General features: G+C 32.9%; 1 protein-coding gene across 1 annotated transcript in view; it reads left to right on the top strand.

Annotated features, from left to right (window-relative positions):
• Positions 1-890: 890 nt before the first annotated feature.
• The window catches only part of LOC124358430 (endothelin-converting enzyme homolog), a 74,157-nt gene continuing 60,823 nt past the window's right edge, over positions 891-14,224 (top strand). The window contains exons 1-2 of the mRNA XM_046810727.1: positions 891-1,005; positions 12,028-12,082. Of these exons, the coding sequence (XP_046666683.1) occupies positions 1,000-1,005; positions 12,028-12,082 (61 nt within the window). The 5' untranslated portion in view covers positions 891-999. The remainder of the gene's footprint in view (positions 1,006-12,027; positions 12,083-14,224) is intronic.

Here is a 14,224-nt window from a genome sequence, read left to right as displayed (position 1 = left end):
GTGATTTTTTTTCGAACCATAAAACGAAACTGTGTATTGTGCAGTAATAGTGGCTTATGGCTTATTCTGTAACCCGTAGGACATTGGCCGCACCACGTAAGATAGACTTCTGCATACGACAGAAGGAAGAGCACTATTGTAGTAGGGAAATTCATTCCAATAGTGAACAACAGAGAATTATTACTTTTTCTATTCAACTTTTTTATGGACGATTCTTTAATACACTGTATTTTAACCAGGGTGGTGGGTTTTACTGAACACTTTTTCCTTTAAGCATAAACTCGAGTTTATCCCGAGTTTTGACGCCATACTTTATGAATTCTTGAATTTCTTGGAAAAATCTCAACATAAGATGATATATAAAATTGTTCATTTGCCATGTATTTGCACCAAGCATCTTGTGTACAAGTATCAATCCGATCAATTAAAAAAATTATAAATAAACCCACTGAAAAGTCCCACAGAAGTAATTTAGATAATCACGTAGAAATATGTAATAAAATTACTTCTGAATCCGATTTCTAAACACGATTTCATTATATCGATTTTACATTTCATTCAGATGACGTAAAATCTATTCTGGACATTGTTGTTTGCTCGATGATAATGGTAATTAATTATGTCACGACTCCTGTACACAGCAATGGGGACGAATAAATCCCGCATAAAGAGCTAAACACGAACTGTGTATCTGTGTATGAGACGTAACCAATAATGGACTACATCAGGTCAGGCCGGCTATAAACGGTGGTGTGTCACGCGCTCCGGACTCATTGTGTGGTAAACTACACCAAATCCACGCAAGGAGACAATCGACTGATATCAGAGACGTGTGGCGGTAATTAAGTAATAAACAGAGACATCTGTTGTCCGAGACGTGAACCTGACACTGTAGTGGCGCGTGGTGCGCTGTGCTGCGTCTACTGTACGCTGTCTGTCAGTCCGCGCGCCCGCGGTAGTCGGTGTGTGGCTCTCATAGAGGGCACAAGCGCTGGACTAATGCCGGTAAGCACCTTTCTATAACTACGGAAAAATTAGTTATAGTTAGCTATAGTACGATTTATTAATAATAATATGGACCAATTTTTCAATATAACTATTCGTATTATGCAGTTTGTTTATTAACGACTTAAAACTAGTACTGATAAGCTACCACCCCCTAGCATAACCCTAAATGTTTCTAGGCAATGAATAGTTGGTATTACCACTAATAGTTTTAAATTTATCAAACGAGTTTACAAACTTTCCGCACAATAATGCAATAAATATTTCTATTTTAAAACCGTCAAAGAACTAGCTCAAATTATTAAAAATTTATATGTACTTCAAATTTAAATTTAAATTTACTATCCATAAGGGCAATAAATCAACAAATGAAAAATTACAATTTTTATTAATGTAGGTGTTTAAACATGGAGGACTTTTATATTTAAAATGTGTTTGTTTTAAGTTTTTTTTTTATAAAAAAGTACGTTCTTTGTCACTCCGTAGGTGTAAGTGTCCTTCGTTTGCCTACTGCAGGGAACTAAACGAAATTTATGGGGTTGAGTATCAAAAATATGAAAAAATTCCAGAATATCAACAGATATGAAATTTGTCAGAATAACAGGATTTCGGACATGAAATTTCTGCTGCTCACAAACAACGGGAACTTGTCCAAATCAGACAACCAATTCGACCTATTATACTACATTGGTCTACCCATAGATATGCCTATTGCTCGAATTAAGGACACAAGAATTGAGATTTCCGTAGTCTCTATCTTAAATTTGTTAAACCCCACAAAAGTAAATCTTTAACGCTTGGTAATCTAATCTTTTTGGAGAAAATTCTCTAGCGCATTTGAAATAACTAGCATATATACAGTAAATCGCATGTTCTGGGTACATCTAAATATATGTTCAGAGGTTGTTAGAATGATCGTGTCTGCCACCACCGGAACTGCACCAATCACCGGATATTATCCTATGAAAGTGATGTACAGCTGTAAACAAGCTCGAGTACGTGCTTGTAAACAAAGCATGGCACAAATTATATACATCAGTTTGCATATGAAGGCCACATGTAGAGGTTTCAGTATTACAACTTCTAAGGGCACAATTAAGTGGATATTATTATTATATATGTGTATGTTAATTGAGCTAAAATGGTGGTTAATATTAGGAAACACTATTAACAAATGTACTATACACATAATACGAATATTTTATGTATAGGGGTTCCAAATATTAATTTATATTGTCGAGTTGTTCCATTTGATAAACTATTGGGTATAGCCGTTCGAATTCAAATAAAATGTTTAGTTAGGCCAGGAAACTGTAAAAGTTTAAAAATAAAGTAAATATTATTAACAATCCATCATTAAAAAATATATTTAAAGTCTAATATTTTACTTCAAATAAAACTTTAAGTAAAACTAAATAAATTAGTTTATTGTAATTTTCATAATGGTATACAATTTGGGAATATTTAAGGAAAAAAAGGTAATGAATGATAAGGATATCAGAAAATAGTATTCTGTAAAAGACCTTGAGATAAATTTACACCTTCACACCTAGTTTCTGTCCTACTACACGTTGTAGCCTCCAGCAAGTATAAAATCAGAAATCAGTGTCTGCGGTATACCTGAATGGTAAGAATATCAGAAAATAGTATTTTGTAAAAGACTTTGAGATAAATTTTCACCTTCACACCTAGTTTCTGTCCTACTACACGTTGTAGCCTCCAGCAAGTATAAAATCAGAAATCAGTGTCTGCGGTATACCTGAATGGTAAGAATATCAGAAAATAGTATTTTGTCAAGACCTTGAGATAAATTTTCACCTTCTCACCTAGTTTCTGTCCTACTACACGTTGTAGCCTCTAGCAAGTATAAAATCAGAAATCAGTGTCTACGGTATACCTGAATGGTAAGAATATCAGAAAATAGTATTTTGTAAAAATCTTTGAGATAAATTTTCACCTTCACACCTAGTTTCTGTCCTACTACACGTTGTAGCCTCCAGCAAGTATAAAATCAGAAATCAGTGTCTGCGGTATACCTGAATGGTAGGAATATCAGAAAATAGTATTTTGTAAAGACCTTGAGATAAATTTACACCTTCTCACCTAGTTTCTGTCCTACTACACGTTGTAGCCTCCAGCAAGTATAAAATCAGAAATCAGTGTCTGCGGTATACCTGAATGGTAGGAATATCAGAAAATAGTATTTTGTAAAAACCTTGAGATAAATTTACACCTTCACACCTAGTTTCTGTCCTACTACACGTTGTAGCTTCCAGAAAGTGTAAAATCACAAATCAGTGTCTGAGGTATACCTGAATGGTAGGAATATCAGAAAATAGTATTTTGTAAAGACCTTGAGATAAATTTACACCTTCACACCTAGTTTCTGTCCTACTACACGTTGTAGCCTCCAGCAAGTATAAAATCAGAAATCAGTGTCTGCGGTATACCTGAATGGTAGGAATATCAGAAAATAGTATTTTGTAAAGACCTTGAGATAAATTTTCACCTTCTCACCTAGTTTCTGTCCTACTACACGTTGTAGCCTCCAGCAAGTATAAAATCAGAAATCAGTGTCTGCGGTATACCTGAATGGTAAGAATATCAGAAAATAGTATTTTGTAAAAGACTTTGAGATAAATTTTCACCTTCACACCTAGTTTCTGTCCTACTACACGTTGTAGCCTCCAGCAAGTATAAAATCAGAAATCAGTGTCTGCGGTATACCTGAATGGTAAGAATATCAGAAAATAGTATTTTGTAAAAGACTTTGAGATAAATTTTCACCTTCACACCTAGTTTCTGTCCTACTACACGTTGTAGCCTCCAGCAAGTATAAAATCTGAAATCAGTGCCTGCGGTATACCTGAATGGTAAGAATATCAGAAAATAGTATTTTGTAAAAGACTTTGAGATAAATTTTCACCTTCACACCTAGTTTCAGTCCTACTACACGTTGTAGCTTCCAGAAAGTGTAAATCAGTGCCTGCGGTATACCTGAATAGTAAGAATATCAGAAAATAGTATTTTGTAAATGACCTTGAGATAAATTTTCACCTTTACACACCTAGTTTCTCTCCTACTACACGTTGGCTGTAGCTTGTAGCCTTCAGCTAGTGTGATCAGTGGCTGCGGTAATACCGAATGGTAAGGATATCACAAAAAGTATTTGTTAAAAGACCTCGAGTGATGCTCACCTTCACATCTAGTTTTATCTGCCCGGTCATTGGTGGTGGTTAGTAAATCCCTTTGAACATCCTAGGTCGTAGCTTATGGCCTTTAAGAATGACAAATCTAAATTTGCATAGTGAGTATCATAATACATCAATTGGTCAGAAATTATTATTGGAATTTATTATCACCTTAGCAACTAATACCGTATCTCTCTACTGGGCCTCCCTCGTATTTACGTTAACATGAGGATTCAAAATTTTCTCCTCTTGACCGTATGCATGGTTGAGAATATTAAACTCATTTTAGAAAAATCTTGAAATATCACCTGAGGACGTTTTGGATGAACTTTTAAATTGTCTCGTTTACCCCTAAGTGACGATAGTGAGTAAACAAAACTGTTGAATATAATGATACATAGAGTGATACCTCAAATTAGGATTTTCATGAGACGAAATCAATGAAATCAGAAACAATGATTGGCTACTGAATAAATATTTAGTACAGTTTGAACTAACGTAAATTCAACTTATAAATGGACGGTTTTTGTATAGATTTAGAGACCACTAATTTTCTTTTTCTTTTATCGAGACCTTTACAGTGAGGTTTGCATGGTTTACCCTTAAATCCCGTTTACTACACCCTAAACCCCCAATTTTTGGAAAATATCTAACGTTTTTTGTTATACCAAAAAGAAGTAGCAATGTAAGCTAATCATATCATTTGAACATTTTTAATGCAAAAGGAATGCCAATTTAATTGGTTGATAATAAGTTCTATGAATACTACAGTTTTTCAATAACCCTTAAGGCTTCACCTGGCCTTGAGAGCATGTGTACAGTTATAGAGTTATTTTAACTTAAAGTAAAGATAAAATTAGAATTTGTTTAAAGTTATGTCACACAACTTTTTATATCTCCAACATTAAGAGTACGACGGCCGTATAAAGTCGTTATATTACAGGACAATGGCCCACAATCATCCCGGAAAACAGACAAAGATTAAAAAAAGAACTTTGATGGATGTCTCCATGCTATCATAGTGTCGTGTAATGTCAAGCGGCACAATTGCATTGTAAACGCGACGCGACGATGATGAATGGTAATGAATACCTGTGGACTATCACTGCCCAAATCGCTGTGGATGGTCAAATGTCAGTTGACACGAGTGCATCTACCAGTTCAACTCTTATTAATGTGTAATGTACATACAAAAATGAACGTAAAGAACTTTGATGGATGTCTCCATGCAATCATAGTGTCGTGTAATGTCAAGCGGTACAATTGCATTGTAAACGCGACGCGATGATGATGAATGGTAATGAATACCTGTGGACTATCACTGCCCAAATCGCTGTGGATGGTCAAATGTCAGTTGACACGAGTGCATCTACCAGTTCAACTCTTATTAATGTGTAATGTACATACAAAAATGAACGTAAAGAACTTTGATGGATGTCTCCATGCAATCATAGTGTCGTGTAATGTCAAGCGGTACAATTGCATTGTAAACGCGACGCGACGATGATGAATGGTAATGAATACCTGTGGACTATCACTGCCCAAATTGTTGTGGATAGTCAAACGTCAGTCGACAAGAGTGCATCGACCACCAGTACACTGGTTAATGTACTGACGCGCATGCCTGGGTCTATACTTCGTTGGGGCTTGTTTGAACTCTTATTAAACTTGTGTTATTTTGGAATCAGTGTTCTAAATTGCATTATTAAACTTTATAATAACCCATATTATCGCATATTGCCTCTTTAATAAAGATTTATAGCAATACCATACAATTGAAAATCTTTTCTATAGTGTTTGAACAATGTGCATTATTATCTTTGCTAATTATAGTGGTCATATATGAATATTAGAGGTGATATTGAGTTAGTAGTTTGTAACCTACCACTAACTTGAAGCAAGATATCGAAGAATGCATATTGATTACATTTATCACTGCTGTGTCCAAAATAATAACTTATATTGTACGTAGCGGATGTTCAAAAACTTTTAGGGAGGTTGGATACTGATATTGTTTACCGTAAGTAAATAAAGACTCTTCCACAAATTGGCTACAAAACGAGATTTATGTCTCTTTGTCTAAGTGTTAATTGTTTTTCAATGGAGAACCAACAAATAGCCAATCAATTTTGGAAGTCATAGCTCCAAAGATTCAATTTTCAGTTGGATAATGTTCTATAGAAAAGTGAATAAGAATTTTTAATTGTTAAATTAAATGTAATGTATTAGTTCACCTCTACAGTGATTACAACAACAATTATTGTATTAATTTGATAATTAGTACTATTATAAGCTGTCAATATCGCAATAAAATTCGGATTGTATAATTTAATACTTGCTTTTAAATGTTATTTCAAATAATGTATTTGTAATATTTGCAAGATCCACACTTTTTTGTTACAGTGTGTACTCCAGTGATAAGGTCATAAGATTTAAGATCCTCGTTTTACAATTTTGTACTACTAAAAGTTTCTCATTAATTTTCTAATTAAAAGAAAATGCACATGTTTAGGCGTTCATTGAAACTCTCAAAAGTGTTTCTATACTGTGCAACTTTCATTACTTCCAAGGGGGAATCTATAATTCGTATACTGAATAAAATAATCTAAAATAAATTTTATAGGGTTTTAGGAATTTTATATATGATGTAGTGTGTTAAGTAACACTCAACCTATAGTGAATATTAAGAAAATGTGTTACTAAGAGAATGGCTCAATCAGTTCTGCAATGTATTGGCCTTTGTGTAATTTTTATCACGATCAGGTAAAGGTCAATAATTAAACTAGTGCTTTATATTGCGAGTTACGTTAAATATTCAAAATTATAATATATTTTCAATTGGGTTAGTTAATACAACAAATACATTTTCAAAATTGTAAATTTTGTGTGAATAGTTTAGCTCCAGTTCACCAGTTTCTTTTTAGTACAGCTTCTGAAATATGATGTCACAGACCTGACTCCTGGAATCTGAAGCCATGTTCGTCAGAAGAGATGCAAAATAATCGGCATTGAAGAAGCTCGAAATAAACCCTTTACATCTTTTTTATATAATAGTAGGTTTCGACTACAAAATAAAGTGTAAGAAGTATTATTAATGTTTCATCAGGTATACCTTTTGTTTTTATGTAAAATTCAAATTACATATGGATGCATGTTGGAAGGAGCCATCTTAGACACCTTTATTTATTTTATTGAGACCTTTTAGATTTTTATATGGGTTTAACCTCAAAACGCTTACTACTCCCTAAACCCTCCATTTCCGGGTAAAGACAAAAGTTTTTGGTGTCAAAAAAGTATTCCAACTTTGGAAAATGCGAGCAAACCTCTTCATGTGTACTATTTTTAAAATAAAAGAGAAATGAAACTTTTGGTGTATCCAAGAGTAGTTGACAGTAAGATAGCAATGCAAGGAAAAATAAAATTTTTCGATAAATTGTAAGGCTTTTCCAGGCAGCAAAGTAAAGCTCTACTAAAGTACAGTTATATTTATGTGAACCCTTACAAGTTCTAGAGTAAAAGGTAAAATTAGAATTTAATTTTTTTAAAGTTATTCTGTCACACAAAAACGTAATATCTCAAGCATTAAATGTATGACGGTTGCAAAAAGTTGTGCATGATAGCCCTCATTCGACCTGGAAAAGATTAAAAACATGGAGAAAAGTTTGATAGATTTCCACAGGCAAGCATAATGTTATTTAATGGTAAGCGGTAGAATATCGCTGTAAATCGACGCAACGATGATGAATGGTAATGGATACCTATCGGCTATCACTCCCCAAATCGCCGTGCATGGTCAAATGTCATCTGACATGTGTGCATCGACCACCTGCATAACAATAGTTAATCTACTTACGCGTATGCCTTAACGTACTTAGTTAGGGCATGTATGAATTTTTGTGTTATTGAGTAATAAGTGTTATGTAAGGTTTTATTACACTTTATTGTTCTGTGACTAAGTCTCCAATGCGCTATTATCATTTTCATTGCTACAGAATGGCAGTTCAATAAAATTGTATAGTATTACATACAAATGAATAAAGCGAATATTATATTTATATCTTAACCTTTTTAAATGCAGTTGTCATCTAAAAATATTAGAGTTGATGGGCTTCAATAATTTTTAACGTATCACTAACTTGCAGCACGATATTGAAGAATGGGAAGAATGCCGTGACATCTAAATATATAAATATCACTTTTACACGGTTATATTTCCAAACAGCAGCTTTAGCTACACTAGATTAAATGAACCAAACCACAAGCCTTGAAACATTTATATCATAAGGTCATTCATTACCTGTCATTTATTATCAGTTATTTGACCAAAACCTCAATGATTCTTTTATGGCCAATAAACTAAGCTATTGAACAGATGTACACGTCGATAACAAAATATTAAGTTGAATGCAAAATAAGAAAAACGAGGAACTCTGCCAAAAATGATAAAGTAGTATAACTTATCAATATTCATATTGAACAACACTGAAGACCGATTCCTTAAGTAGTTCAACATAAATAATACAAAGTGCAATCAGTACAAAAGCAAAGCAACATGCAAACTGTGGCAGTAACGAGTTTTCTCAGAAAATTGGAACAGCTGATGGAAATCTGCAGAGTTGTAAAATAAGGAAGTAATCACAGTATTTGCGATTACATATCTAAATGATTTCAAGAATATAAGTTAGACAAATATACATGATAAATAAGATAATTATGTAATAGTTAAATAAGAATGAGCATGTTATTAATTTACAAAATAAAGTGGTTTGAATCCCACAGTTGACACTTAATCAAGCACGCACATTTTGTAATCTACAGCAACTTTAGTGGGATAATGTTGGAATTTTATCGTTTAGGTAGTACAGCAGTGACTACAACTCCTGAAAGACTACAACAATATTTACATCTGAGTCAAACTGTACAAACAGAAAGAACGATTTCACAAAATTCTAATGTAGTTTAAATTAAAACTATAATATTGTTTTAAGTGAAACTGGTTTCAGTCAAAATAATAAAATTTTTTCCCAAAATACAATAACATTCCAAAATATTGTAGTTAAAATGTTAGTTTTTAAAACACCAATTTGTTCATGAAAATTGTCTGACTTATGTTAGGTCATATGGACTTCGCAGTCAATTGTAAAGGTACTACAACGAAGGTGTACACCACGTCGTAACAAAACCACTGAGGTTGCATGCCAATTTTCAAACCTATAGCTCATTTCATTAGGCTTAATGTGTTACTACGTCACTTGTTTGAATTTCATATGTTTGTACTCAGTTTCTTGAAGTTTATTAGTCCTGTGAGGTGCTCGTTGCCTTCATGTTTACACGTAATATCTATTTAAATGTGTTCACTAACGCTCAGCCAATTCCGGTGGGGTGACATGCATCATCATAGAACTGCTTGTTGCTAATATGGAAATAAACCATACACAATTTCAAATCTACAGGGCATGGCAGTTCGATCCCAAGATATCGCGTGACAGACAGACAGATAGACAGAAATTAAGTTTTTCCTGTCCCTCGAGTGATAGGCTTCACTAATGCAGAGCCAATTACGACAAACTAAACATTATTTACTTATCATTCAATTGACAATTCTAGTGACTAAATTTCATAGATCATTAGCTCAATGAAAGGAAACATTGTTTTAACTTCGTATTTTATTGGGCATTACATTTACAATATATTTTGCATCACTGTTAATAAATGATCACGCTTTTAATACCGGTGTTTACTGTAGGTCGATACCTATGTTACCGATATTATGACTCTTTAGTGGCTAAATTATAACATCTTTCGGTAGAATATGCTTCATTACCAAATACCGAATACTTTATGAAGTTGTCGTCAAATTAGTTTTAACAAGTTTTAACTCTCACATAACATGCACTGTCGGCTTTGAGTCAATGTGGGAAACTTCACGATCATCTCACAGAAAGATTACTTGCATGATCCTTTATTTGCTGCAACATTTATTTCTTCGCGAAGAATTGTTATTATCTTTACGAATCCGTCACAACATTGAATGTTCCCCTCCCGTAGAGCTTTTGTGTACGAGTTAATTAATGTTCATCGTTCGCCGACGACCTCCTCGCCCTGGGCGGAGCTGCAGATTCGCTTTCTCTGTACATCGGCTCAGAGCTGTAAGAGAAGTTAATATTCTTTGTAACAATAGTTTTCAATTATATTTAATCACTTTTGAAACTACTGTCTTTTTTACGTGAATTGTGTTACATAATTAAGTTTAAATCTCACAAAATAAAGTCAATTCCAGAGTTTTATTTATCCTAAAATATATTTTCTAATTTACTTTGAGTTGCCTGTTATTTATAGAAGTGATTTTTATTTTATTTTTTTAACTTATTACAAACATACTCATTTAATAGATTTCAGGCATTCCGGGAAACAAATATTAAAATATGTAAATCCAACACTAAAAAATATATCTTTGGCAGTTTTCTCAGTATTTACAGATAATGAAGGGAATTGAAACAAATACTATTAACATAAACTAACCTCCACACAGTTCATGGTTAAATTTCTGGACATTAGGTATTTTTATTAATTAGCATATGTACGATTATTTTTGAAGAGTTGACTTCAATTTTCCCGTATTTTGTTGCTCATACTGTGGTATACATTTTATTGCAATTTAATAAAAAAATTACTTTCTTTAAAAATATTAGTCTATTAATAGATTATGCATGCAATTCTATAACATACACACAGGCTGTATCAATATTTTTAATTTATGTTAATTAGAATAATTTAATCGTTTCCGTTCCATCTTCAAGATCTAGTTTTAGGCCTTAAATCTAACCCTTCGCCTTTCCTTTAGTTGCACAATGCTATCAAAGTTTTAACTTTTTCAAGAGACAATCAGGTAAAATTTAAAAGTTGTACCTCAATTAGTTGACCGTTATTGATAGGTGCAAACAAACAAACATCAAATTTTCAATATCCTCTGGAAAGTAATTTGACCTTTTTGGGAACGTAGGAAATGATTGGATACACATTATAGATTAATAATATTAATTAATTATATAATTATAGGAGAATGAAACTGAAATATTAAAATAAAATAAAATTGAATACATTCTAAAATGAACCTTTTTAGCATCTTAGCCTAGAATAAACTTCTGTCATAAAACAAATATAAAGACACGTATTCTGAATGTCGAAACGAAGCAGGATATGTTCTTAAAGTAATGAGACGGAGACGTAGATATTTTTGATCCGATGTTTGTTTAAATCTTCAAAATAGTTTTATTGATCACGGATAAAACGTTTGTTACCAACGCGATTCCCAACCTGCGAAAGATTCTGCAAGGCACCTGCCGTAACCTCATCCGGAGACACTCCATCAGCCCGGAGCATCTTGGAACGGTGTTATTTCAGGCTTCTAAGTTCTATGGGAGTAAGGAAAAATGTATCGACTCACATGGGTTCTGTACAGTGGCTTGCGCCAAGGTTGCCACTCACTTATCCTAATCAGATAGGCGATCACAACGAAGGTAATGTGCGTTCGAGCGTTTTACATTGTACTTACTTATCGTAACCCACTGGTTACTGATGACCACGGTTCTGCAACCACAGTATATAATTATCTTGGAACACATGTTCAGTTAAACAGAATGTTCATTTACTGATAAGAAGATACTAAGAAAATTAATAAACATGTAAAATATTATAATGATTGTTTATCTTGGCACTCTCATTTCGCTAATGGTGTAATTACACAAGGCTATCAAGTACTTCTAATTTGTGAAATCATTACACTTAATGATCAATATGATATGACAAACTCATCCAAGATTTGTTTCAGAACTCAGAATGCACGTTGGCAGATGACGGTATGAACAAGCCTTCGGCAAACCACAGTGAGTATCGCAACTTTCCATGACGTTATACCAACTTTTGAAATCATTTAGTATTGCTATAACAAAGAAAAAATGTCTAAAACAAGTTCATTTAATGTTTTGCTATGGAATACAATGATATAAGTTTAAAAAAATAATACGCTATATGAAACTGCATGTAATTTATAGCTGATAGACTGCTTGTCGCAGAAACGTGGGATCATGTGGTGCATATAATCTTCTCTACCTTTTTCAATTCCTATTATTAGCATGCACACGCTATCTCCGCACATATATCATCACGCAAAAATACATTGCTTAAAATTAACCACTTTCCATTGCTCGATTGAGTTAAACAAATTGACATTAAACTCAACTCCTGTGACATGTTATTACAAAACAACATTTAGAACGATTAAACTAACCATACTCCACCCCAATAGCCTCTAAAGATAAAAAAATATCCATATAAAATGCATTGGCGAATAAATAATCTGAATTTCAGTCACATGTATAAAGTAAACTTTGCATTACTACAGTAGTTTTATTAATAATATGTTTTATATATACTAGCTTGTGCAAACAAAAGCTGATTACACATTGAGTATATTATTGTTTCTTGATTTTACTGCTCTGTTTAAAATGTATAGAACGAGGCGCGATTACATTTTTATCATGAGAGATATATAACAGTATGCTCACTAGAAACTCTACTTTAACAAATTAGGAATTTATTAAAACATGTGTATATTACTTGCTAATAGGGTAATGTTTGATGTCTGTGAGATGAGATGTATTAATTTGTTGTAATCATAAATATTTAACATATTGTTTTTATTTAATCTTATTCGTCGTTTTGAAAATCGTGATGAGCTTATAGCATGTGAATAATGCTAATGTCAATGGCTTAATAATTCTGAATTAAATAATAATTGTTATTAAAATTATTCGTGTTTTTTTTGTAGAATAAGACGGAGATGGGTACAAAGTCCCATTTAAATCCCTTCTGTAGTTTCAGAAATGTTGCGATGAGTCAGCCACTAATATTTCGTTTTGTGGGAGACAGTGTGAAACTATATGTAGTTAACAATAGTTAAAGTATCTTTTCATGTAAATTCCTGGCATAGTTGTGAATGAAAAGCTTTCCATACTCTGTTTTGTTCTAACCACCTGTTACTTAGCCTGCATTGGTGGCATTAAACGTATTCTGTATACAGTTGTTGTACTGGAATGTTGTGGTGAAAATAGAGTCTGTACCAGAAAGGTCGCGGCGATAGTGGTTGCCTAGATAGTGGTTATAATATTAAATATTAAGTTTTCACCTTGGTACAGACTCGGTTATAGAAGAAGTAGATACGAGAATTTTATATATTTATATATAATCAATTATAGCTGACCTTATTAATTTTGGACCTTTGGTGATAGAAATGTTAACCAAACTTAAGGCTACTTTTGGTAATCATTGATACGTTTTCTTTTATACCCATTTCTGATTTTGTACTTAACAAAGGATAGATTATATAATTTAAAACTGTTTTTGTAGTAACATGTCTTCGATAAAAAAGGTATCGCATCAAAAGGTGTCCAAAAAAGTCATGAATATTCTAACAAGTCTCCAAAACTGTCTTTACAGTTTAGCTGTTCTTGACAACTACAGAATATTTTAGTACATGAAAAACATTACACTAATAATCTTTTTGATAAGCGCGTTTTCAAATAATGACTACAGGTGTAATTGGACGTTTCTGTCCTTGTGAACAAATTTGATATAGATATAGACAACGTGCATTCTTTATTTACAAAGCGTGTGTTCTAACATCTGTCTTTTATCTATGTAATAATTGCAGCCTATCAAATTCTATTGAACATCCTGTTCTACAGTAAATATGAAAAAAATAGGTTTTTATACATATAATAAGTTAATCCAAATACTAAATCAAATGAACTCATTATTTTACATAGCGAATCTAGAGCTATATAATCTTTTCTTGCACTTATTCTGTATTTAGATTCTGTGAAATAAAATTATTAATTGTATTAAATATTGCTTGTTACACTACCGTAATTAAGTCAGACCGATTACTTGTGCTACCACCTGTGATTAGTGTCTCAACTTATCAACTCGAGAATCCGGGTTCAAATTTAGCTTCAGAGGAAATTTCC

Source organism: Homalodisca vitripennis, chromosome 3, assembly GCF_021130785.1.
Source record: "Homalodisca vitripennis isolate AUS2020 chromosome 3, UT_GWSS_2.1, whole genome shotgun sequence".
In the NCBI taxonomy this organism is placed as follows: Eukaryota; Metazoa; Arthropoda; class Insecta; order Hemiptera; family Cicadellidae; genus Homalodisca; species Homalodisca vitripennis.
This window is presented reverse-complemented; position numbering and strand designations above follow the sequence as displayed.